This window comes from Danio aesculapii, chromosome 24, assembly GCF_903798145.1.
Source record: "Danio aesculapii chromosome 24, fDanAes4.1, whole genome shotgun sequence".
Taxonomy (NCBI): domain Eukaryota; kingdom Metazoa; phylum Chordata; class Actinopteri; order Cypriniformes; family Danionidae; genus Danio; species Danio aesculapii.
In genome coordinates this window covers 3,349,924-3,377,191 of record NC_079458.1, presented here as the reverse complement: position 1 = coordinate 3,377,191, position 27,268 = coordinate 3,349,924, and the positions used below count along the sequence as shown (strand labels likewise).

Here is a 27,268-nt window from a genome sequence, read left to right as displayed (position 1 = left end):
CAACTGAAGGCATCTTTTTACTAGAGGATTTTCCCTTTACCACTGTTTGCCAGGGGCACCCTGTGAACCCGTGAGCCTGTGTGTGTGTGTGTGTGTGTGTGTGTGTGTTGATAATGCTGATCTCTGACGTTCTTCTGTTACATAGACGCTAAACGTGATTGTATTACGTGTGGAGGCAGGTGTGGTGGAGCTGAATCATCTGCATACGTCTGACTCTCTCAAACAGCAGCTGATGGATATTATTCACAGGGGATGATCACTTAGGGTGATTTTTATATATGTTTTTAAATTATTATTATTATTATTATTATGGTCTGCGATTCATTTACTAATTGTTGTTTTATCTACACTCTAAAAGTGCTGGGTTATTTCAAATCCAAATTGGGTAAAATATGGACAAACCCAAACACTGGGCTAATTTTTTTCCTAAAAATGTAACATTTAAAAATTAGCCCAGTGGTTGTTTTTGTCCAAATTTGATCTAAAATTGGATTAAAATTACACACAAAAACACATCTTGTGTGTCCAAAAAGCCGTGGTGTAAAGTAACAAATTACAAATACTCAAACTACTGTAATTGAGCAGTTTTTCTCAGGAATTATAATTTACTAGGTAGTTTTATAAATGTGTACTTTTACTTTCCCTTGAGTACATTTTTACTGCAGTATCAGTACTTTTACTCCACTACTTTCCTTCAACCTGCAGTCACTACTTTATTTTTTCTTGTCTATGGGGATTAGAAAAATTAGTCCTGCGAGTCCAATCAAATCACATATAAAAGGGAAATCACATCATAATGAACTACCTCAAGACATGAGGCGATTTATAATTGCAGCAAACTGTTGGAAGCATTAAAAGTGTCCAAGAAGATGTTCAAAATCTTTACACACTTTGACCCAGAGACTGTTTAGATGCATGTCACTGATGACAAGATGACGGATGTTTACTGTATGGTCCGAAATGGCCTTAAACATCCAGCAGGCACAAGACGTCAACATGATGTCAGATTGACGTTGTACCCCAACATGGTGCATTTCGTTTGAAAAACGAGTTGACGTCAGAACCCAACATCAGGCTGACATCAATGTCCAACCTAAAATCAACCAAATATCAACGTTTAATGATCTTACAGCCTGTCATTGTGTGGATGTTACCACTATGACTTCTATCGGATGTTGGATTTTGGTTTTCCATATCTGACAAATAAATGTCAGTATTTGACTTCATATATGACGTTGGTTTAAGATGTTGGCTCAACGTTGGATTTTGGTTACTTTCTAACATAACCTAAAATCAACCAAATATCAACATCATTTGGCGTCGTTATTAGACATCAAAATTATGTTGTCCTTAGACGCTGACTAGACGTTGAATTTTGGTCACCTGACATCACAACCTAAATCTAACCTAATATTAACGTCTCATGATGTTGTGTGCCTTCTGTGCAATAACGAAACGCACTACAGAATGTTACGTTTGCACACATCCACAAATGACATGTAAATGCATCAGCTTTTCACAGCATAACACTCACTACACTTGAGTACTTTTAAAAGGGCTACTTTTTACTTTGAGTAATATTTACAACAGATACCTTTACTCGCACTACATTTGTAGACATTCAATGGTGCTTTAACTTAAGTATGATTTTTCAGTACTCTTTCCACCCCTGCCAAAAAGCATCTCCTGCATCATGAAACCTTTTAGAATGTAGGATGAACTTATAATTCAAGCTATAAAAGGGGTGAAAATACTCCCTCTTGTTATTTTTACATTTTATAAGACACGATTCAGTAGCATCACACAAGCAGGTGTCATTTTCCAGGACGTAAGCACAATTTAATATTGATTCTTTTAGTATAAAAGCTGAGTGAGTTATATTTTAAACACGATATTGTCTGATTTTTCTGTTTGGATATGAAAATAATTCCAAACAAAGGCAGAGCAGAACATTTGTGCATCTCAGAGCAACACCGCAGTGCTTTTAAATACAACTCAATGAATCAATGATCCAATCTTGAAGACAGTCGTTTTGTCTAAATCATCCTTTCTGAACAAATCATTTGAATGAATGAGGAACGTGTGCCACTTACTGATGATTTGTAGGGTGTATTCACACCTGTCTTTTTTGATTCCTTTGTATTAAACTCAAGTTATTTTCCCCCTTTGGTGTGAACCTTTTGGGCAGTTGTGAATACAGCAATCACACTCGAGACCCAGCTGAAGAGGTGATCTTGGTCTGTGTTCTAACAAGCTCTGGTACTGTTAGTTTAAGAGGTGTGAATATGATCCGACCTTGATCTGACATATTTGCAGAAAGCGCCTTTTGTGTTATCAGGATTCTGAAGTTTGAGTTGTGCAACTGTGGCTCTTCAATGAACCACACAAACAAACACAAGTCTATGCCCCTAGCTCAAGTTTACATATCGTATTTATGGTGTTTGTCTGCTCTGTGTTTGTCTGAAGTAACTAGTCTACCATAGGGTCATCAAAAGTATCGAGTTTGGTACCAGTCAGTACTAAAATCTTTAAAACGTTTATTTAAACGCAGCTGATTGGCCATTGCATTCACCAGTGCTTACCAGAAATGACTGTGATTGGCTGTGAAGGTCATTGGTGCACCATTCTTCACCGCTGTTATGGATACATGAACACTGAAGCGTTTCAAAGCTGTGTAGATCAGTCAATCCATCAGTGGATCACTCGTATGTCAACTCATAGACAGCCCAGCTGATCTACGTAGCTTTGAAACACTCCAGTGTTCATGTATCTGTAACAATGGTGAACCAATGACCTTTTACAACCAATTACAGTCATTTCTGTTGAGTACTGGTGAACACAATGGCCAGTCAGCTGTGTTTAAGTACCTGCTTAAATGTTAGTGGGAAATGGGTGTTTTTAAAATATCAGTACTGAGGTATTAGGTAGTTACCGAATAGGTACCGAATTCGATACTTTTGACAACCCTAGTCTACTGTTTTGACTGAACCATGTGTAATTCTCACTTCATAAATATGTTGCACCCCCTATATATGAAATCAAGAACTTGTGTGAGCAAAAGATTCAGTGTATGAATTGTCCCTCATAGCTACAGCAAGAGTTTGTCAGTGATGGTGGTTTAGACATTGCAGCTGATTGTTGCACGGCAAAATCAATGCCATGAGAGAGAGCTTAATCATTTTAATCACAGCTTAAAAAATTGTCTAGGAGCTTCCAGTACAGGCAGTACAAACATGGTACAGAGCAAGTTTACGATTTCTGGTTTACGTGCAAAAAAGATCAGCATGAAAGCCAGCTAGGGTTGTCACGATACTGCAATTCAGAACCACTTAGTACTGAAATTTTAAAAACGTCCATTTCCTGCTAACATTTGAGCGCTGTTAAGCTTGTTCTTAAGCCTGGTTTATACTTCTGCGTCGAGTGATTGGTGTGACCCACGCCGCATGCCTCGCGCGTTGCCGTGCATTTATACTTCTGTGCGCTGTTTCTGTTCCTCTGCAATAACACTTCAGAAATGCTAGCTGGCAGTGATGTGTTTATGTTCCTCTGTGTCGAGTTTCTTCGCTGGTGTTTTGTTTTTCTGAACGCTACCTTAATGTACAAGTGGCTCAAACTCGCTAATTTTGAGGCGGGAACCAGCAGATGTGCAACAAATTTAAACATAAGGTGAACACAAAACAACAGTCTCCATCTGGAGCTCCTTCACGGGACCCCACTCTCGCTCCACCGGGCTTGCGTGGCTTTCACCCCCACCCACACTTGTCAGAGCTACCAAGCCGATCAATCACAGAACTTGCGCTACGCGTCGTTGCGATGTGTAGTTACATTTTTTGAGAGGTTACTCACGGACACAGCGAGGGCTATGCGTCCACGCGTAGCGTAGGCTGTGCCGCAGCATACACGTGCGCTTGACTCAAGAGTCAACCTTCAAACAGCATTGATTTGCCATTGTGTTCACAGAAATGACTGTGATTGGCCGTGAAGGTCATCAGTTCACCGAACTGACCGTTGTTTACTGAGTGCAACCACAGATACAGGGACACTGGAGCGTTTCAAAGTCACGTCGATCAGCTGGTTTGTCTAAAAGCTGGCATATGAGCGATCAGCTTTAAAATGCTCCAGTGTCCCTGTATTTATGGTGGGAAATGGCATTTTTTAAAATTTCACTATCGATTGGTACCGAATTCCAGTATCATGACAACACTAAAGTCAAACGCTGTTTGGTCTGGGCTAATGGTGTTAGTTCTGGACCAAAGCAAGTGGACTTTCAATACCGTCAGTGTCGTATTTATTTATCCATGACAGGCCTATTCCATGTTGCTTCAGACATGTAAGAGAGCTTAACTCCAACTCTTCTACTGTATGTGGAAGATTAAAGCAAGATGTTTAGTGGTTTTGTGTATTGTTGAAATAACGTTGAGCTCCAAAACTGAGACTTTATGAACAAATAAAGTCCCTCAAGGCATGAATTTGCATGGCTTCTCTTGAGCTAATCATTATGGGTGTTTTGAGTTGCCATAATTAGTTTGGAATTGAATTTATGTAGATGAAAATTGAGATCTAAGACAATCTAAAGAGAATAAAATACATTAAAATTAGCCTACGCAAATTAGATTCTGTTCTCATCAAAATGATATGGCTTCAAGATATAGTTCACCCAAAAATGAAAGTCATTGTCCATTTCTTTCTTCTGTCGAACACAAAACAAGATATTCTGAAGGATGTTGGAAAACAGCAGCCATTGACATCCATAGTAGAAACAAAAACTACTGTGGAAGTCCATGCCTGTGTTTTTCTAACATACCACAGTATATCTTCTACCTTTGTGTTAAGCAGAATAAAGAAACTCAAACTAGTTTAGAACAAGTCGAGGACAAGGAAATGATGACAGAATTTCTATCCCTTTAATAAACCATTGGGACTTCATGATTTCATAGTGACGTTTTTAAGTTTGATGGAGTCCTGCAGGTTTGACTTGCTTTTATATGGTAGAAATCAGCCTTTATTAATGCCAAATGCATTTATGAAGAGTCATTTAATTATGATTAATGTTGAATTTTTGCATGGTTGTGCATTGAAATCAGCCAATCATAATGTTAATTTAAGTAAGAATTCTTCAATGCCCTGTAGCAAATTGACCTGAATAATTTAACAGCTCAATGAGAAGATAAAAAATGAGTATTAAAATTACATCCTGAAATCTTGGCCATCGTTGTAACTGAACCCAAGAGGTTTAATTTTGGAGTGCTTAACCGAGCTAACTGATCCATCCGAGCATGCGATGTAAAGAAAGCAGCGGTTCAGCTGTCATGCTTGGAGATATGGCAGTTGTTGTTTTTTTCTGCAGCACCATCTGCTGTACGCGGCTGTTCATTTCCAGAAGTTCTGGGAGTAAAACAAACGTCTGTCACAGACCTTTTTAACAACTGACACGCACAGACAGCCTCGACAGGGCTGCGGCACATTCAGTCAGCTCAAACAAGGGCGTTTTTGCAAGTAACAAGCTCTCAGCCGGAGTCACATCGAGCAGGACGAGACGCATATGAATTATTCTACTGCTAAAACTATTTCGTCATATTATTTTTATAAGGTTTGAGCAGTGCAAGAGCCCAACATGTGCTTGTGCTGTTTTTCTAAAGGGGGTTTTGTGTTAACAGAATCCAGGAGCACTTTACTCTATGCGTTTCCACCAGCTTCATATTTGTGAGCCGCTTTTGTGTGTTCAGAATAATCTTTGAAGTTTGCACATTGTTTTTGTATTGATTTTTTTTTTTTCTTCTGGTAAAACTCCACAGTTGTGTCTCGAATAAATCATGATCATTAAATAGTACACATTGTGCAGCTACTTTGTTAGTAAGGTTGACTAGTTCATGTCAATTCTTTCACATTTGATTTATTTAGCACACTGATATTGTGCCGTTCTTTAGCTTTATTATGCAACGTTTTTAAAAATATTGTACACTCTGTTGAATGCAAAATGATTAGGCCCCACCCCTTGTGAAATTATTTTCCGAATATTTTCCCAATTTATATTTAAAAGCGCAATTTTAACAGTATTTCATATTATATTTTTTTATTGTGGAGAAAGTCTTATTTCTTTTTAGTTTGGCAGTTTAAATAAAGTATATAGATTTTTGAGCAAATATTATTAGCCTTTAAGAAATGGGTTATTCTTTTTTTTTTCAGAACAAACCACTATATTCCCATGACTTGCCTAATTAACCAAATTAAGCTAAGTAAGCTTTTTAAATTGCACTTTAAAGGTGCAGTGTGTAAGTTTGACACCCAGTGGTTGAACTAGGTATTGCACTTCTGGATCAAAACAAACGCAAGCACAGGTTGCCAGATTGAGGACAGGAGCGAGTGATTTAAACCGTGTTCTAAGTAAAAGCAACGGCACCCGATAGAGGGAATCTTTCCCATATTGAAGGAGTTTTAGTCCTAACCAACACCTCGAAGTGATATATTAGAAACTGCTTTATTTCTTACAGATGAACAACAGAAAACAATAATCACTTCAGGTACACCTCATGTGCTTTATTCAGCGTTAAATGCTAATAATGTGAGTTTGAATGCAATGTCACATGACATTTATTGCCATATACTAAAAGCAGCAGCAGATAGTTCAGCTTAGATCTTGAGAATAACCATTTGAATGGCTGTATTTAGATTTCTGTGACATGTGACATGTTAGATTTCCAAATTGCTCATCGCTGCACATAATGTTGTGTGTTGTTAGGACACGGGGTTACAATGTAACCTGCTCACCTAATGTTTACATTTGTAATAGTTATATCACTTGCTAATTAATAACCTCATGTGGAACTGAATCCGCATCTCATTTCGGAGGCTGCTACTGTACACCGGAGTTCGCATTTCAGTCACAGACGCATGCTTTGAAAGCTTTTCTGAATGAATAAATGAATGAAATATGCGCTTTTCCACCAAGGCAACCCAGGGTGCTGAAATATAATTGGCTAAACTGGCTTTGGGTAGGGTAAAATGACCAAAACAAAGACAGCGGTCCGGCACGGAAAACACATTTTCAAAGCAGAATATCTGACTTCAGCATTGTTTTTCAGATAAACAAGAATGTTCACTTAGCATGTTTCTGAAATATCTGCCAACATATTATGGTATTTTTATCCTTTAGAATAGTCAAAAACTTACATACAGCACCTTTAAGCTAAATAGTAATGAGCCAAATAACTATTAAAATATTATTTACTGTCACAATGGCAAAGACTAAATAAATTAGTTATTAGAAATAAGTTCATAAAACTATAATGTTGTAAAATTCTCTCCATTCAACAGCACTTGGTAAACATTTTCACTTAGTAAATATTTGAAAAACATTTAAAATTTCTAATAATTTTGCCTTCAACAGTATATTTATATACACATATTTAAAATGCACCTAACCTTAAAAGTTTTTTTTTTCCTTCTGCTTGCGAATTTACATGCTTTTCTGTCCTTTTGTAAATGAATGTATCTAATTTAATTACCTATTTACCTTGCTTTGTTTTTAAATAAGTCATACAAGAGAATTTAAGTGGATGCGTAGATTCCTCACACACTCCCTCAATTTTAGCAAAAGGGAAAAAATAAGTCACATTTCCATTTTTATCTGTTCAACCTTTCGTAACTAGACGTGCGCAGTATTTATAGTCTAGAATAAAATGGCAGCTGTTGTTTAAATAATGTGCATTCTTCAGAAATACACCTGTGTGTCAGTGCAAATACAGATGTGATATTGCTTTTATACATCTGTTCAACCAGCAAGAAGCTCCTAATGAGTGAGTTACAGTTTTTCAAAAATGGAGCAGAACATGCATCACAGAGCAAGTGTTAATCCAGAATCAATGTGCTTTTGAACAAATCTAATTAGTCAATGATTCACTGAACATTCATGGAGAGAGTCACTTCGTTTCAGAATGAATCAGCAACTTTGTATGAATTCTTAAAGGTGCTGTATGTACGTTTTTGACTCTTCTAAAGCATAAAATACCATAATATGTTGGCAGATATTTCAGAAACATGCCAAGTGAACATTCTTGTTTATCTGAAAAAACAATGCTGAAGTCAGATATTCTGCTTTGAAAATGTGTTTTTCGTGCCGGACCGCTGTCTTTGTTTTAATCATTTTAACCTGCCCAATGCCAGTTTAGCCAATTATATTTCAGCACCCTGGGTTGCCTTGCTGGAAAACAGCATATTTCATTCATTCAGTCATTCAGAAAGGCTCTCAAAGCATGTGGCGTTAACCAAAATGCGACCTCCAGTGGACAGTTAGTTAGCAAACTCTGAAATTCTGCTGCTTTCAGTATAAGGCAATAAATGTCATGCAAAATGGCATTCAAACTCGCATTGTTAGCATTTGACACTGAATAAAGCATTTGAGGTTTACCTGAGGTGATCATTGCTTTCTGCTGTTCATCTGTGAGAAATAAAGCAGTTTCTGATATATAAATTCGAGGTGTTGGTTCGGACAAAAACTCATTCGATATGGGAAAGATTCCCTCTATCAGGTATCGTTGCTTTAATTTAGAACACAGTTTAAATCACTCGCTCCTGTCCTCAATCTGGCAACCTGCGCTTGCCTTTGTTTTGATCCAGAAGTGCAATACCTAGTTCAACCACTGGGTGTCAAACTTACACACTGCACCTTTAAGAGACTTTCCAGCTGGTGTTTTTTTATTTCTAATATTTATCATTGCCAATCCTAAACCAGCCAAGATGAGCAAAAAATAAATAAATAAACATTACAATGTTGCTGAATTATAAAAAAACAAGATTTCAATTTGTCAAAAATCACACAAGCCTATTTGCATTATCAAAAAACCTTTCACGAGTAGTTTGTCCCTGTGTGACATGCTCTATAAGTCCATCTGTACACCTCTACTGTGTTTTGCGTGTGTGTGTGTGTGTGTGTGTGTGTGTGTGCGCGCGTGTTTGATAATCAGGATGTTTTCTGAGTGTTTTATTAGTGCTAGAAAAGTGAGTTGCTGCCCTCAGAGGCTTTACTGAGGATTTATTCCCATAGCAACAAGCTCCTATTGCCTCAGCCATTCACAATTCAGAATGAACTCTCTCTTAAACACACACACACACACACACACACACACACACACACACACAGCTGTTTTTGCTGCTTTCAAAATTCAGTTTTTTTGACGCAAACTAAAATTGCATTATCATCATCATGTTTCAGTTTTTTTGTGTTGTTGTGTGTGTCAGTGTGTGTCTGTGTTAATCAATATTTATACCAATATCTCAAAGGTAATTTTGTTTGCAAACACTTTACAAAAGGTCTTATTAGTTAATATATTTACTCACGTGATCAAACACTGCACAAAACATTTATCACAGTATTATTGCATCTTTTTTTAACGTTAATTAATGAAAATAAAGTTGTTAACTCACAGTGTTAACTAATGTTATCAAGCACAACGGTGGATTTTAATAATGCATTAGTAAATGTTGAACTATGGTTAATAAATGATGTACAAGTATTGTTTAATCCTAGTTCATGTTAGTAAATGCATTAACTAATGGAACCTTATTATAGAGTGAAACCCCCCAAAAAAGAAACCAATTTCAGATATATTTCACAATAAACTAAGAAATTAGAATTATAAATCTTTGTCTAAATTAGTTTTTGGCCTCCCAAACATCATAAGTACAAAACACAAACACAGAGCTTCCCACAGCACAGATTACTAACACAACCCTAAACATACAAACTACTTCATGGTCATTTATTCAATATGATATTAGCAGACGGTATAAAAGATTTCTTAAAAATATTAGTTTTTGCTGTGGGTACTCTGTATCGTCTATCAGAAGGAAGCTTTTCAAACTCATAATAAAGAGGATGAGTTGAGTCCTGAACTATCTGTGAGGCTTTCCATCTGGTCTGGTTTATATTAACATTTAATTAATTCATTCATTTTCTTGTCGGCTTAGTCCCTTTATTAATCTGGGGTTGCCACAGCGGAATGAACCGCCAACTTATCCAGCATTCGTTTTACGCAGCGGATGCCTTTCCAGCTGCAACCCATCTCTGGGAACACATACACACCCCTTCATTCACACTCAAACACTACGGACAATTTAGCCTTCCCAATTTACCTGTACCGCATGTCTTTGGACTGTGGGGGAAACCGGAGGGAGAACATGCAAACTCCAAACAGAAATGCCAACTGATCCAGCCGAGGCTCGAACCAGCGACCTTCTTGCTGTGAGGCGACAGCACTACCTACTGCGCCACTGCGTCATTAGATTAGTTTAATTCACTAATATTAATAAATCATAGCTAATTGTACAGTGTTAGCAAACAATAAAAATATAAACAATATAAAAACCTGAGCACTTTCAGTCATTATATAACTGTATGCCTGATGAACATGCGGAAATATTAATGTTTGGAAATCAGTGTAAACTATTAAGTCCACTGCAAATATAACAGTATTTAAATTGAATCAAATGATTCACAATATGTTTCTCACCATAACAATATCATGCGTATTCAATCATTCAATCATTTTCCTTTGGCTTAGTCCCTTTATTCATCCTGGGTCACCACAGAGAAATGAACTGCCAACTTTTCAGCATATGTTTTACACAGCCGATGCCCTTCCAGCTGCAACCCAGTACTGGAAAACACCCATTCCCTTTAAAAGTCAGTTGCGTCGTGCCATAACGCATTTGCTATTTACATGGCAGACTTTGTAAGTGTAAAAACTGAACGCTTCACTAGAGAGAAAACAGTTAAACAGAGCATCTACAGCGCGAGAATGAGAGATGAGCCTCCTCATTGTTTACTTTCGCTTTCACTGTCGTGGATAGGGAAACGTGTTATACGCACAGACATCCATTAGCCTATACATACTTAATTTAGTTTAAGCGCAAAGATTTGTTTCAAAACTATTTCTAAATTCAGTTCTAATTTCCAGCAAATGAATAAATAAACATTAATAATGAAGTGTGTCAAAACAACTGAGTTATATCCAAATACACATGCTCTGCCCCATATGGTCTAAAACCTGACAGGTGGACAAATCTAAGCTTGTTTTTAATAAAACAAATATAAATATGCATGTAATAAATAATACTGCTAATAATGATAACATTATACAAAAGCAAATTGTCCTGAATAATTTGAAAAAGCCCCTCAAGATGAAGGAATGAAAGTATAGTTTTTATATTTATGTAGGCTAGAAAATTATATGTTTTGTAATATTTTAATCCTTTATATTTATATCTTATATATATCCTTATTAAATCCTATATATATCCTTTATATTTTAATTCTTTTTCATTTGTAAAGATATTTGCGTATTGCTGTACATCCTGTGTGTATTAAGCAATGTGTAAGCGAGGCGCATAACTAACGCGCTCTGCGCTGGACAATATACCGGCTTTGTTCTGGTCTATAGAACAGTCTATTAAAGTTTCTCAAAATAGCAATGCGCCTCAACACGCCTTGTTTTTTAGATCAGAATGCCTATGGGCGCACATATGAGCGCAAATGCATTTGCTATTTAAACAGCGTGGCGCAAAACAATTCTTGCGCCGAGCTGAAACTAGCGAACAACAATTGCGTCGCGCCTTGCGCCACATTGCGCAGAGTGTATGATATGGCCCATATAGTGTCATCCTGCAACTGTTTTGCAGCATATGAAATGTCCCAAACTCTATTTTAACTGTCTAAAATGGGCAAAAAAATTGTTTTGCTAGTCAAAACATGTTCAAAAATATATGTGTATGTGTTATTAATCCATTAAAACAGTCAGGAAAAAACTGCTGTGTTCAAGGCAGAAGTAAAGAGTTTTTCATTCGATTACACAAAGGTGACTTGTGTTTTATGGAAATTCGGACCACGAGTCCACATATATGGACATCATTTCTCTCTAAAAGTACATCATATCAAAAGGTGATACTTCGATTTTATTCTAATTAGGTTCCAAAAAGCCCAAATAGCAAAGAGAAATAAAAATGCATGTAAAAAAAACAGCTTGGGCTTTCTTGCTGTGAGGTGACAGGGCTAACCCCACTGGTATTCGATACAGAACTCCTATTAGTAAAAAAAACTGGTTTAAATTTTCATTCATCCCCTCAGCTGTAAAGTTTTTAAATGCTAAGGGGAGCATTTGTATTGTATAATGTGCTTTTGTGTATTATGTGTGACATGCTTGTATGCTGCAACCAAATTGCCTTCGGGAAATGAATAAAGACTGTTTGACTGAGCCACCATGACACCCCCTCATGCATATTCAACATCGCAATATAAAGTATTATTGAACATCAACACATGTATAGTCACCATTAATGCAAACATTTAGCATCTGATTTGAGTGTAGGTTTGTTTTAAAAATAGTCCTACTGTACGCTAAATGGCGTCTCTATATAGGACACATCAAGCCTAGCCTGAGTGCACATGTCTATATTAATTCATAAGAACGGATAGCTCTATGCATAATTCTGCTAAATCTTTCACCTCATATGTGCTTTTCTGGTTTATGTAATAAAAGGTGTTTCCTCTGCTCAGATTTCATCAGTCACAGGTCGCCCTGATCTTCCTTCTGCGACTCAAAAAACAGATTTCAGTGGATTGAAGTCAGCATTGTTTTTACATGATGTTCGGCAGCCCGAGGCCAGAAACATTACGCCCATAGAATGCTCTTCTATTGCATGCTCTGATAAACTATTTCCGCCAATAATTCCCCATTTTCCAGCAGTGTTAATAGGTCAGAGAACACACCCGTGCAGTGGTTCTGCAGTATGATCTGATACTCACACCAGCTTTGATTCGATGCATTATTTATCAGCGTGATCCTTCTTGAGCCGACAGTTAGTATCACCATTGAGTCAGTCATATAATACACACACAGAGAGAGGCAGTGAGGAGTGGGATGAGGGCCAGTTCTGTTTGACCAGTGCTAATGACTGTGACTCGCAGTACAAATGTCTTACTGAGTGTGTGTGATGCTTTCTGAAAACACTGGGCCAAATGTCTGAGCGAGCGGCTCACAGGGAAATGACCCAACCATCAACAGCATCTGAAACGCACAGCTCTGAGAGTGCGCATGCTTGGCTGATACTGAGTTTTTATTTGATTTAATATTGAAATATTTTTTTTTAGAAACTGAAGTTGATTTTTAGTGTTTCCTTTCGCATATTTTATTGTGATTATGATCTAATGAAGATTTTTATAATAAATATCATATAAAAATATATGTGTAAATATAAAGTTTGTTATTATTAATACTATTGTTGTTGTTGTTGTCATTATACACCAAAAATATATTTATTTTTAATGTATAATAACTATTATGTGTAATTTAAACAAGTTGTTATGTATAATATACAAAAATATATAATTTTGTTATTTTATTTTCCTATTTTTAGTCTATTTTTCTGTATCAGGGCTCGAAATTAACCTTTTTGCTTGTTGTAGCACCAGTGCTCCAAACTTTAAAAATTTAGGCTCACCAGCCAAAATTTTGTCACACCCACCAATTATCGCACTGTTACTACAAGTTTTATAAACGGATTTATTGCATTTGAATTCAACACTAATCAAAACTAACAAATAAAAAATATGTATATGCATGAGTGAGGAAAATATGTCTCAACGAAATCTCGTTATTACCAGAAAAAACATTTTATAACATAATTGAGTGACAAAAGAAACACGGAGCGCTCACCGGCCCTGCACGCACTGCTTGACATGAATGAATCTGTTAACAATACGTTAACTGTGCTGTGTTCTCACAGGTGGTGTCTGATATTGCACAGATGCTTTTGACATATATTTTATTATTTGCATACATCATTTAATATCAATACAGGTCTTTTCATGAGCTGCAATATTCGCTTAATCTTAGTCAGTGCAAGTCCTTTTGCGATGGTGTATGTGGTTTTAAATTTTACATATAGCTGCCACTTGCACTGCTGACAGCGTCTGGCGATTAAATGAAGGATTAAACAGAACCTCTCGTGTTTAAAATGTGTAGATGTGGCAAACAGTTACCTGAAAATTCCATCCCACAGACTTTTAGTGAATGCTATGTTATTTTCAGAGCAGACTTGAAGCCAATGGAAGTCTTTTATCCACTCTTTGAGAAGTTTAGATTGTGGATTAACATTCACAACATGATCAGTAATCAGATGTGCCATTATTTGTAGCTTTAGGTGGTTTCTAAAACTAAATCTGTCAGTGTTGCTCTCATTCTCATCTTCAGCGCTTTACATTTTCGCAGTTGTAGCTCTCCCTGTCATCTGAAGGCTGAAGGCATTGACTGAGTGATTGACAGCTGATTTTAACCAATCCATTCGCGTTCAGTTCTAAAGCAGTGGGCCAATTAGATGAGTGCGAAGGCGGGGGAAGCATTGCGGGCTTTGTTTACTGCAGCAAGCTGTCATGTAAACGGTTTTAAACTATTCCTGAGCGCTGCGTTTCAAGTGCAAAGATGCATTCTGCGTGAATGTGTCCTAAATCCGTGCATGCGGTGAACATTTTGCGGTGAAAACCGGTCGCACACAACTATTTTATGCACCCGCACAAATGCTCCCAAATATATTTTGAGGTCGCATAGATAAAATTTCGGGCGCATACGCGGCCAAAACGGTCGCAATTTCGGGTCCTGTGTATTATTTTTTAAACCTTATTAAGTATCCATTTTTGTGACGTTAATGGTGTTAACGTTGTTTATGTATTGTGCAACTAGAGGGATACAGTCTGTTTATATTGAAGTTGTGTTGCTATTATTATTCATTGTTTACTCTCTCTCTCTTTCTCTCTCTCTCAGTCATTCTCATTCACCTGGTTCGATGGAAGCAGTTGTGAGGAATTCTGATTGGTCCTGCGGGCGCTGCACATTCCTCAACTCCAGCGGCTCCATGCGCTGCTCCATTTGTGAAGCTCCCCGACAAAAGCCGGATCTGAACCACATTCTCCGCCTCAGCAGTGCGGAGGAACCCCGCTGGTCCTGCCCACGCTGCACTCTCACCAACCACCACGGGTTAGGCTCCTGTTCTGTGTGTGGAGCTGCCCCGGTAACACCCAACGGACCTCTCCCACCCAAACAAACCCCGCCCACCCCGATAGACCCCGCCTCCAGCCCTGAAGCCAAAGGTCAGGTGGCCAATGGGGAATCCCAGTGCACAGAGTCCAATGGGGAGGTGCTTATAAGTGGGCAGGGCTCCTCAGAGTGGGCGTGTCCTCGTTGTACTTTAGTTAATACTCCAGTTGCATTGTCGTGTTCAGCGTGCGGTGGTCCAAGGAAACTGTCCTTACCGAAAATCCCTCCGGAGGCTCTAGTGGTACCAGAAGTGCGCACACCTGTGGCAGGGTTTCCTACGCAAACGTCAGGAGCATCTGCACCTCTTCTTATTGATCTAACCGAAGATTCTCCACCGCAGGCACCTTCTGAAACCCCATCTCCACCCCCTGTTCCGTTTCTTCCCCCTTCATTGTCGTCGCTTCAAAATAATCCTGTGCCTCGCAGCCGTAGGGAAGTCCCGCCCCCTGGGCGGCCCCCAAACCCTGCCCCCTCACCAACCTCACCTTCAACCTGCCCACCAACCAAACCTAAGCCCCTCCCACAATCAGGTAATTACCCAGTCAAGCGCCTCAGTGTGCTGGAGGAAGAGGAGCCTAATAACCCCGCCCCTCCAGTCACGTCTCCGCCCTCCTGGAAGTGCCCCGGTTGCTCCGCCCCCACAGCTCCTCCTTCGTCGTCTGCTGGCCGCTGCGATGCATGCAGAGGCTCGCGGCCGGGTTCAGGTGGTGATGTCATTGATGTGCTCGGCGAATCAGTGCGCTTTACGCCAGCGTCGCCATCCAGCCCAGACTTCAGCTCCTGGGCGTGCTCCAAATGTACACTGCGCAACCCGACAGGCGCAGGTCACTGTACGGCCTGCGGATCCTCCAAACTGCATGGTTTCTCCGAGCCGTCCAGCTGCTCGTCATGTTCTCGGAAACAGCCGCACTCCCACCCGCGTGCCTTTACCTCCACCTCCTCCTCGTCCTCCATTTCGTCCCCGTCGGCGCAGGATAAGAGTGTGTGTCAGTGGACGTGTCCTGCCTGCACGCTGCTGAACGAGGGAAGGATGAAGCACTGCGCCGCATGTCACACGCCGCAGCAGTACCTGAATCTGAGGAAAACCGGGAAGCCACTCAAGCGCAGGGAGAGCATGCACGTGGAGGCCCGCAGGCGCACGGATGAGGGAGAGGCCAAGGAATTGTGGGAAAATATCGTCAGCTTCTGTAGAGAGGTAAGATACTGTCAATTTCATTCATATAAAAAAGGGGTGAGAGATGTACATATTTATGCGGAGTGCTGTGTATATAAAATTAGTTTATTGTTATTTTTAATTATGTTAGGTGGATACTAGATACACCATTTCATTCTAATTTCGTCACAGGCGATAATGATTAAAAGGGTTGTTGATGCCCCCTGATAGTATCTGCTAGGGCTGTGCAATTAATCGAAAATTTGATTTCGATTTCGGCTTCTAACGATTATGACAAAACATTAATCGAGATAAAACGATTACTGCGTCAGTCGGCGCCAATAGCCTAGTGGTATTGTGCGCCAACATATAGCACCTACGTGCTCACAGCGACCCGAGTTAGATTCCCGGCTTGAGGTCCTTTGCCGATTCCATCCCCTCTCTCTGCTCCCAATGACTTCCTGTCTGAAATCTATACTGTCCTATCATAATAAAGGTGAAAAGCCCCTAAAAAAATAATTATACAAAATAATTATATGCAAACGATGCATCATATACCGCCCCCTTTCCAGCTGTACACATTTGTTGCTAAGCAAAGTTCAGTTCCACGTGAAAATGATTAAAGCATGTGCTGTAATGTAAAGTTGGGATGCGCATCATTCATTGATGTACACTCGAATCATTCATGTTTTTAAAAGCGGGAAAAAGACTGCATGCTGTTGTGTGTGTGCGCGCTCAGCCTCAGAGTCGAGCAGAGCACACACATCTAAAGTCATCTTAATATGAGCTCTTTAATGCTCAAATTTAGTGATTATTCATATTAACCCTCATTTGTGTAATGAACAAACGAGTTGAGAATCAAAAGACATGTGAAAGAGAAATCATTAATCAGAATCGTACTGCTCTTAAAGTGACAGCGCGCAATATTCCTGCCTCTGACTGTTTTTATCATTAATCAAACAACTAAAGGAGAAAATCCCTCACTGCTCTTGAATGGAGGACTTCTGTAGCTGAAGTTTTTTTATTACAGTAAAGATGCTTAAAGCACAGTTTGTTTCATATTTTTATTTTATTGTATTTATTTCCCTTTCCTTATGTACAGGGGGGAAAATAACTGTATATATAGAATTGAAGTCAGAATTATTAGCCCTTCTGAATTATTAGCGACCCTTTTTTTCAACCCATTTCTAAACATAATCGATTTAATAACTTATTTCTAATAACTGATTTCTTTTAGATATTTTTCAAAATACAAGCATTCAGATTAAAGTGCGATTCAAAGGCTTAATTAGGGTAATTAGGCAAGTCATTGTATAACAGTAGTTTCTTCTGCAGACAATTAAAAATATGTATTGCTTAAGGGGGCTAATAATATTGACCTTTAAATAGGTTTCGAAATATTTAAACCTGATTTTATTCTAGCTGAAATAAAACCAAAAAAATTCTCCAGAAGAAAAAAATATTATAGGAAATACTGTGAAAAATTCCTTGCTCTGTTAAACATTTAGGGAAATATTTCTAAAAAATAAATAAAATTCACAGGAGAGCTAATAATTTTGACTTCAACTGATAATCGTTTTGAATAATCCTGATTACAATTATGACCAAAATAATCATCATTATGATATTTCCCATAATTGAGCAGCCCTAGTATCTGCATCCGCTAATGGCGTCCCTATCAGTGATCAATATATTGGTGCATCTCTAGTGTTCACTACATATCTTTCATTAGTATACTGTGCAACATATCTACATTACACCCTTGATCCACCTAAATACTAATGTTGCATCATCTAAACATCTCTCCTTCTGTTCTGATGACTTTCACTGCTATTAAACCAAAACTTCATCTGTTAAACTGAGAGACTAACAGAAACACACAAAGCACTGTAAAAACAGAGGAGATGGTGTTTCTCAGAGATGGTGGTCAGGTTTGGGTTGGAGAAGATGCTGACAGCAGTTGTTCAGCACTGTTGCAGTATCTTCCCGCAGAAAAACAGCACTTTAAATGGATTGCATGTGATGATTCAGTGCCGTCAGGGACTCGGGCTCAAATGCAAATTCGCAAGTTCTTCTTGTTCTTGATCCTTTTCCATAGTCAATAAAAGGTCTCCGAAAGAACACCAAAGTGTTTAGGCACTTTTCATAAGTACAGTTCAAACTGCTCATCTCTGAAACTGAACAACTTCCCTAATTCAGGACTCATTAATGCAGACTTGCCTGAAGACGAGTTTCTGAAAGCTTGCTTATTAAATCAGGAGTTTTCCTTTAAGATACTGTATTTTTAACAGAGAAGCTCATTTATTTCTGATCAACTCCTGTGAAATTGATTTTATGTGTTCGCTTTAAGATCTATAGTCAAATCCATTTTACCTTTGCTGAACCAATGGCTAAAATCAAGACACGCCTTAGGGTCTCACTTTATATTAAGTGGCCTTAAACTACTATGCTCTTGCATTTAAATTAATCACTGATACTATTCACATGCATGTTTTTGCATTCTACTTAAATATTACAAATTATCTGGACGTATTTGTATCTGTAGTTAATACAGTAAATACACTTTTGACTGTCCCTTACACCTTAATCCACCCTTAAACCTACTCATACCACCAAACCTGTTCATAACCTTACCAGTATCCCACCTTATTAGCACTAGGGTTGTGCTATACAAAATGCACACAATAAGTTCATTGTACTTAATTTGTGTTGTAATTAGGTAGTAATTATAGAAACACTCCACTTCATTTTACAAATAGACAAAAATGTTTACCCCTAGAGGTAGTCAGTTGAGCTTTACCATTTTTTAATCCATTCAGCTGATCTCAGGGTCTGCCGGGAGCACTTTTAGCTTATCTTAGCATAAATCATTGAATCAGATTAGACCATTAGCATCTCACTTGAAACTGACCAGAGTTTTGATCATTATCCTATTAAAAGTTTGACTCTTCTGTAGTTTCGTCATCTAAGACTAACAGAAAATTAAAAGTTATTATTTTCTGGGCTAGTAGTAGGAGTGTCAAAATGGACTCTAGTAGGAGTGTCAAAATGAATTGTTTCTTCGATGCACCACGATGCAGACGCAAACAATTCAGTATCGGTTCAGTAATAATCATAACCAGTTATGTACTAATGTCATTTATCACATATGCGTTATATGACGGTAGCTAACTATGGTGAGGGAGGAGGCCACAAGTAATTAAAATGCTCCAACTACTTAAAAAGCAGATAACTGCACAATTCACTGCTTGTGAGTTTGCTGGACAGTCTTACACTGACAGGGAAGTACATCAGTACTGAAAAAAAAAATGAAAGCTGTAAATTCTCTCTCCATCTATAATGGATCAGCTGATCTCTACAGCTGTTAAACATCAGTGTCCGTGTCACTGTTTGCTGAACAGCACCAGAGCCGTGCTGACTGTAAGTGCCAATCGCAGCCTTTTCTGTTGAGCGCGTGACCAATCATAGGTGTTTAAGCAAGTAGGATAATATTTACATTTGTTTATTTGCTTCAAATGCTCACGTTGTTCTGTGCATGCGCTTTAGTTTTGTTTGATACATTCAAAAAGAGCAGGTAAAATTAAAGGTACTGTACATATGTCTTACTACTTACAATAAAGGACAAAATTGTATTACAAAAAATATATAAATAGATTAATAAATTTATCAATTTTAAAACAGGAATTATTGTGTTGATAAGTAAAATATCAAATTGTTTATGGAAAGCATCGTCAAAGCGCCATGATATCCAATTGAATCGAATCAATGGCATGATAAACGTAACCGAACCAAACCGTGAGACCAGTGTAGGTTCACACCCCTAATCATAAAGCCTGGTTTATACTTCTGCATTGAGTGATCGACGTGAGCCACGGCGCATGCCTTGCGTGTTGCCGTGCATTTATACTTCTGTGCGCTGTTTCTGTTCCTCTGCAATAACGCTAGCTGGCAGTGATGCGTTTATGTTCTTCTGTGTCGCGTTTCTTCGCTGGTGTTTTGCTACCTTAACGAGTCAGGGAGGTAAGACTAAATAAACCTAATTCTCAGCCATGAGTCAAGACAACACACAACAGATTATTCTACAAAACATCTTTTTTGTGTATTCTATTGAATTGTCTATAGAATTTCATTCTAATAAAATTAATATTCATGCAAAAGATTTCTTAAATTATCTTAGCATCACTCCAGTTGTGTCTTTAGATTGTTTCCCAGTTACATTTGGGATTCATTTCTGTTATTTATTTAGAATAATAACAATAATACTGTTGTTTAATTATAATTAGCAACGCCCCTGAGGTAAACACAAAAAAACAACCTCTATCCGGAGCTCCTTCACGGGACCCCACACTTGTAAACACTCGCTACATCGCGCTCGCGCGGCTCTCGGTCCCACCCACACTCATCAGAGCTACCAAGCTGACCAATCACAGAGCTTGCATTACGCATTGTTGCGACGTGTAGTTACATTTTTTGAGAGGTACACGTCAGCGTCGGCAACGGCCACGGCGAGGGCTATGCGTCAATGCGCAGGCTGCGCCGGAGCATACGCATGCGCTTGACGCAGAAGTATAAATCAGCCTTAAGTCTAGGAACTATACTCTCAGGAATCAATTAAGGAACTTTGCTGCCGCACCATGACTGCAGCAGCGCAATGATATTGAAAGCGCAATGAAAACAGCTAACTTCTGTCAATATAACCAGCTTGCTGCAACCATGGTACAGATCAAAATATTAAACAGAAAAATTATGCAAAATCTTTTTCTTTTCTTTTTTTTTGATTGAAGTGCTAATGGTCTAATCTGATTCAATGATCTATGCTAAGCTAAGCTAAAAGTGCTCCCGCCAGACCCGAAAATCATCTGAAAGGGTTCAAAAATGGTAAAACTGAGGTGTTTAACTATAGGAGAGCTGAAAAATTAACTATTATTTTCAAAAATATTGAAAAAATGAGCCACTATTTTTAACAAAAGTGGAGTGTTCTTAAGGCCACTTAATTTAAAGTGGGACCTGTCAGGGTTCTGCCACTCTGGTCTTGTAAATTCTTGTTTTGGTGGCAGAGTCCGGACACTAGCTCTGTTTTGTCTTGTCCTGTAGTGCTCGGCTCGAGTTTTCTTGGGTCGAGCACTTGTTTTGTCATTGTCTGGGTGCGCGTCATCAAAGGTGCGTGCGGACCGTGCGCGCTCCCGCTTGACGCGGGCGCGCGGGGTCTGCGCGTCCTTGGGACGCGCGCTCTTGTACTCGTGTTTGTGTTTTGTTTCGTCAGCATCGCGCTGTTTCATTCTCAGCGTCTCCGTCTTGGTTTCGGTTTTGGTTGGCGCTGAGATGAAACATGCGCGTTGCATTTATGTGAGCGCACGGTAAGGTGTTCACTTATCGTGTGCTCGTGTCTTGCGTCTGTTGTCAAAGCACGTGGCTCTGTGTTTACATGGGTCGCGTGCTTTTGTTGTGTGCTTTGTGTCTTGTCATACGAACACGCGGTTAATGAGTTCTCTCATTGGCTGCGTGTTCTAGTCTTGTTTAATGTGAGCACCTGGCTTGTGTTGTCTCCTTGTGTCAGGTGCTCTCCCGTCTATTGTCTAGTCCCACCCTCCTTGTTAACCCATTATTAGTTAATTATGTTCATCTGTTTGTGTATTAATTTAACCCTGCTTATATTCTCCTCATGTCTGCTGTCCTGTGCCAGTTCGTCATTGTATGATTGTCTCAGCGTGGTACCTTGTCGTGTCTGTTCACCTCCTGATCCCTGCCAGCCTGCCCAGTCTAGTTTGGTTTGTTTGTTTATTTGTTTTGTTAATGTTTTCCCCCTCGGGGTAGTTTGTTTTGCCTTTTATTTTTAATTTATTATTAATAAAACCTATTATTTCTGCACTTGAGTCCTCGCTCCCTTTTTCCTCTACACCGATCGTGACAGTACGAACTGGCCAACAGAGGACTCAGCAGAAAAATGGGTATCTTCCTATTCCCATCTCCCAGTTCACGTCCCTCTGCATGCCAGCAGAAGGAGCGTTTGGGCAAACTCCTCTGTCTTCGTCAAGGGGAATCTTCAGTCAAGGAATTTGCCTACCAGTTTGTCTATGCTGCAGAGGGGCTTGAGTTTACCACCACAGCACTGAAGGAGGCTTTCAATGCTGGACTCAACAGCCCCCTTCAGGCCTGGGAGATGGGGATGCTGGGGATACTGTCATTCTGGCAGTTTGTGAGCTACTTGTACCACAGCCAGGGGAACGGTGGCCTGCCTCCACTTGGTCCACCGCCCCTTCCACTCACAGACTGCCAAATCCCCAGTCCTCCGATGACCCACCAGCGGAGACGGAGGAGGAAGAACGGGTCAGCCTTGCCTGTCACCCACCTAGAGGTGACTGAACCTGCTGCAGCCCACCCAGCTACAACCCTGGCTGCAGCATCACCCTCCGAGGCACCCGCAACAGACACTGCTCCACTTCAAGAGGTAGTGGAGTGCCTAGCAGTGCCTGAAGAGGTGGCTAGCTTCCTGCCACCTAAACCAAGGAAGCGTAGGAGGAGAAAGGGCTCCTCCATGTCGGCTCCAGCCCCAGAGCGCCCGCCAGTGTCGGCTCCAGCCCCAGAGCGCCCGCCAGTGTCGGCTCCAGCCCCAGAGCGCCCGCCAGTGTCGGCTCCAGCCCCAGAGCGCCCGCCAGTGTCGGCTCCAGCCCCAGAGCGCCCGCCAGTGTCGGCTCCAGCCCCAGAGCGCCCGCCAGTGTCGGCTCCAGCCCCAGAGCGCCCGTCAGTGTCGGCTCCAGCCCCAGAGCGCCGCTCCGTGCCGGTTCCAGCCCCAGAGCGCCCGCCAGTGTCGGCTCCAGCCCCAGAACACCGCTCCGTGCCGGCTCCAGCCCTGGTCATTGCCTTACCGGCACCACCCAGATGTCTTGCCCTGCCGGACCCAGCCCGGTTCCTAGCCCTGCCGGCACCACCCAGACGTCTAGCGCTGCCGGCACCACCCAGACGTCTAGCCCTGCCGGCACCACCCAGACGTCTAGCCCTGCCGGCACCACCCAGACGTCTACGTCTAGCCCTGCCGGCACCACCCAGACGTCTAGCCCTGCCGGCACCACCCAGACGTCTAGCCCTGCCGGCACCACCCAGACGTCTAGCCCTGCCGGCACCACCCAGACGTCTAGCCCTGCCGGCACCACCCAGACGTCTTGTCCTGACGGCACCTCCCAGACGCCTTGCCCTGCCGGCTCCTGCCCGGCTCCCTGCCCTGCCGGCTCCCCTCAGGCCTCCTGTCCAGCCGGCTCCCCTCAGGCCTCCTGTCCAGCCGGCTCCCCTCAGGCCTGCAGTCCAGCCGCCTCCAGCCCTGCCGGTTCCCCACAGGCCTCCAGTCCAGCCGGCTCCAGCCCAGCCGGCTCCCCACAGGCCTCCTGTCCAGCCGGCTCCAGCCCTGCCGGCTCCCCTCAGGCCTCTAGCCCAGCCGGCTCCCCTCAGGCCTCCAGCCCTGCCGGCTCCCCATAGGCCTCCTGTCCAGCCGGCGCCCCGCAGGCCTTCAGTCAAGCCGACTCCAGCCCTGCCGGCTCCCCACAGGCCTCCTGTCCAGCCGGCGCCCCTCAGGCCTTCAGTCAAGCCGCCCTCAGCTTTGGTGGCTCCCCTCAGGCCTCCTGTCCAGCCGGCGCCCTTCAGGCCTTCAGTCAAGCCGCCACCAGCCCTGCCGGCCCCCCACAGGCCTCCAGCCCTGCCTGTTCCCATCAGGCAGCCTCTTGTCTCCCCTGACAGACTGTCCCTGGGTCGTCCCTCCTGCTCCTCCCTGGTATGCCCCTCTACCACCCTGGACGGACCCTCCGGCTCAGCCCTGGTTTCCTGCCGGGGCTATTGACCCATTAAACCCGCCCTGGACTGTCCCTCTGGTCCCGCCCTGGACTGTACCTCCTGTCCCTCCCATCCCTCCCTTGTTGGTTTTGTTGGGTCTGGCTTGGCTCCCCTCCCTCCCCCCCTTCATGTTGTCTTGCCTGTTCACTTCCCTGTCTTGTGTTTGTTGATGTTGTCTTGTGGTGTTTCTTGTTTGTCTTGTACCTTGTTGGATGTTCCCTTTAGGGACGCCAGGTGGCGTCCCTTTTGGGGGGGGCTAGTGTCAGGGTTCTGCCACTCTGGTCTTGTAAATTCTTGTTTTGGTGGCAGAGTCCGGACACTAGCTCTGTTTTGTCTTGTCCTGTAGTGCTCGGCTCGAGTTTTCTTGGGTCGAGCACTTGTTTTGTCATTGTCTGGGTGCGCGTCATCAAAGGTGCGTGCGGACCGTGCGCGCTCCCGCTTGACGCGGGCGCGCGGGGTCTGCGCGTCCTTGGGACGCGCGCTCTTGTACTCGTGTTTGTGTTTTGTTTCGTCAGCATCGCGCTGTTTCATTCTCAGCGTCTCCGTCTTGGTTTCGGTTTTGGTTGGCGCTGAGATGAAACATGCGCGTTGCATTTATGTGAGCGCACGGTAAGGTGTTCACTTATCGTGTGCTCGTGTCTTGCGTCTGTTGTCAAAGCACGTGGCTCTGTGTTTACATGGGTCGCGTGCTTTTGTTGTGTGCTTTGTGTCTTGTCATACGAACACGCGGTTAATGAGTTCTCTCATTGGCTGCGTGTTCTAGTCTTGTTTAATGTGAGCACCTGGCTTGTGTTGTCTCCTTGTGTCAGGTGCTCTCCCGTCTATTGTCTAGTCCCACCCTCCTTGTTAACCCATTATTAGTTAATTATGTTCATCTGTTTGTGTATTAATTTAACCCTGCTTATATTCTCCTCATGTCTGCTGTCCTGTGCCAGTTCGTCATTGTATGATTGTCTCAGCGTGGTACCTTGTCGTGTCTGTTCACCTCCTGATCCCTGCCAGCCTGCCCAGTCTAGTTTGGTTTGTTTGTTTATTTGTTTTGTTAATGTTTTCCCCCTCGGGGTAGTTTGTTTTGCCTTTTATTTTTAATTTATTATTAATAAAACCTATTATTTCTGCACTTGAGTCCTCGCTCCCTTTTTCCTCTACACCGATCGTGACAGGACCGACCTAAGAAAGCATATAATCTCAACAATACCTGCTTTTATTATCATATTAAATGTTAAATATGTTTAGATGCTTCTCTGTTTCTGATTGTTGCATAATTCTGCAACATTATATGAATCCTCATGCTTTCTTTAGATCTAATATTTTTTGTTTGTGTGGTTCATATTTGAACGGTCCCTCCTTGTTTTTGGGGCACATCAGAATGCATTAGTGTTCACACTGTAAATGTGATGTGACCACAAACATCCCTGACCACCTCTGAAGACGCTCTGGCTTATCTGATCTGAGGTTTACTTGTGATGGGATCAGCTCAGATGAATGTTAATTCCAGCAGACGCGCAGCTGTGCTTTGACCCAGATGTTCACACTTCAGAACAGCTGCATACTGCATCCAGTAAAGGCAAGACACTGCAGGTGAACAGAGTAAAAATATCAACTAGAATCAATCACTGTACTTGCATAGTCGACTGATTACTTTAAGAAATGCATAATGTTTGCATTGAATATGTTGTTTAAATATGCAAATTATGGATTATTTCATTAAATATGTTTAGTTTGCATATATTTCTTACAAAAATATGAACATTTTATGTAAGTCAAGTTCATATTAGAGTCAAAGTTTTTAGGGGTTTCTTCATAATTTGAAAAATAGTGCAGTAAAAATAACATTTTGCACATTTTATTTGTCAAAAAAGTTTGTATTTAATCAGGCAGATTATGTATGAACATATCCCTCTGTAAAAGCATTCAGAATACAGATATGATTAAACCTGTAAAGTTTTGTGTATGTTAGAGCAGCTCAAATGGAGATTTTGGCTTGGTGCAGGTGAAAAAAAAAACTAATTTTGAGAAAACGGCCTTAAAAATGTGTATTATAATTGATGTTTACAGACACACATTGATAAAAACACAATTTAAAGTCTATTTCAGAAGTTTTTTTTAACATCAGATAGAAAAAATAAAGAATAAAAAGATTATAAATTTTTTTTAAAGCAATAGTTTATGCAAAAATTTACATTTATTAACCCTAAAGTGGTTCCAAACCTTTACGAGTTTTTTATTCAATTGAACACAAACACAGATATTTTAAAGAATATTGTCGCCCATAGAAAGAATAACAAATTCTGTGGAAATTCAATGGTTGCCAACATTCTTCAAAATATCTTCTTTAGTGTTCAATAGAAGAAAGAAACATTTGTAACCCCTGAGGGTGCGTAAATAGTGAGTAAATGTTCAATTTTAGGTGAACTATCCCTTTATAATGTGTTTTAAATGTTTTCTTTCGATTTAGATAAAGAAAAAACACTAGTAAAAATATAAAAAAGTAAAAAATGAAAAAGAAAAAAAGTGTATTTTAGATGTTTTATTTACATTGAAACTCTTAATGAAAATATTTAAACAAATTAATAACTGGACAGGTGAGGTTGCCTGCAGTGTCTCTCCTTTTCATTTACAGCCAATGCATTCATTCATTTTCTTACGGCTTAGTCCAGGGGTGCCCAACCCTGTTTCTGGAGATCTACCTTCCTGCACAGTTCAGCTCCAAATCTGATCAAACACACCTGAACCAATTAATTATGACCTGAACACCACTGGATAATTACAGGCAGGTGTGTTTTATATGGGTTGCAACTGAAATCTGCAGGATGGTTGATCTCCAGGAACAGGGTTGAGCACCCCTGGCTTAGTCCCTTATTTATCAGGGGTCGCCACAGCGTAATGAACCGCCAACTATTCCAGCATATGTTTTACACAGTGGATACCCCTCCAGGCACAACCAAATACTGGGAAACACCCATACACACTCATTCACACACACACACTCATACACTATGGCCAATTTAGGTTACCCAATTCCCCTATAGCGCATGTGTTTGGACTGTGGGGGAAACCAAAGCACCCGGAGGAAACCCACGCCAACACAGGGAGAACATGCAAACTCCACACAGAAATGCCTACTGGCCCAGCCGGAACTCGAACCAGCGGCCTTCTTGCTGTGAGGCAAGAGTGCTAACCACTGAGCCACTGTGCCACACAGCCA

The 27,268-nt window shown here is 41.1% G+C and overlaps 1 protein-coding gene across 2 annotated transcripts in view; it reads left to right on the top strand.

Moving 5' to 3' along the window:
* Positions 1-27,268, top strand: part of capn15 (calpain 15) — a 55,957-nt gene that overhangs the window by 7,910 nt on the left and 20,779 nt on the right. For both annotated transcript variants that reach the window (XM_056450495.1, XM_056450494.1), the window contains one exon: positions 14,814-16,281. In XM_056450495.1, the coding sequence (XP_056306470.1) occupies positions 14,814-16,281 (1,468 nt within the window). The remainder of the gene's footprint in view (positions 1-14,813; positions 16,282-27,268) is intronic.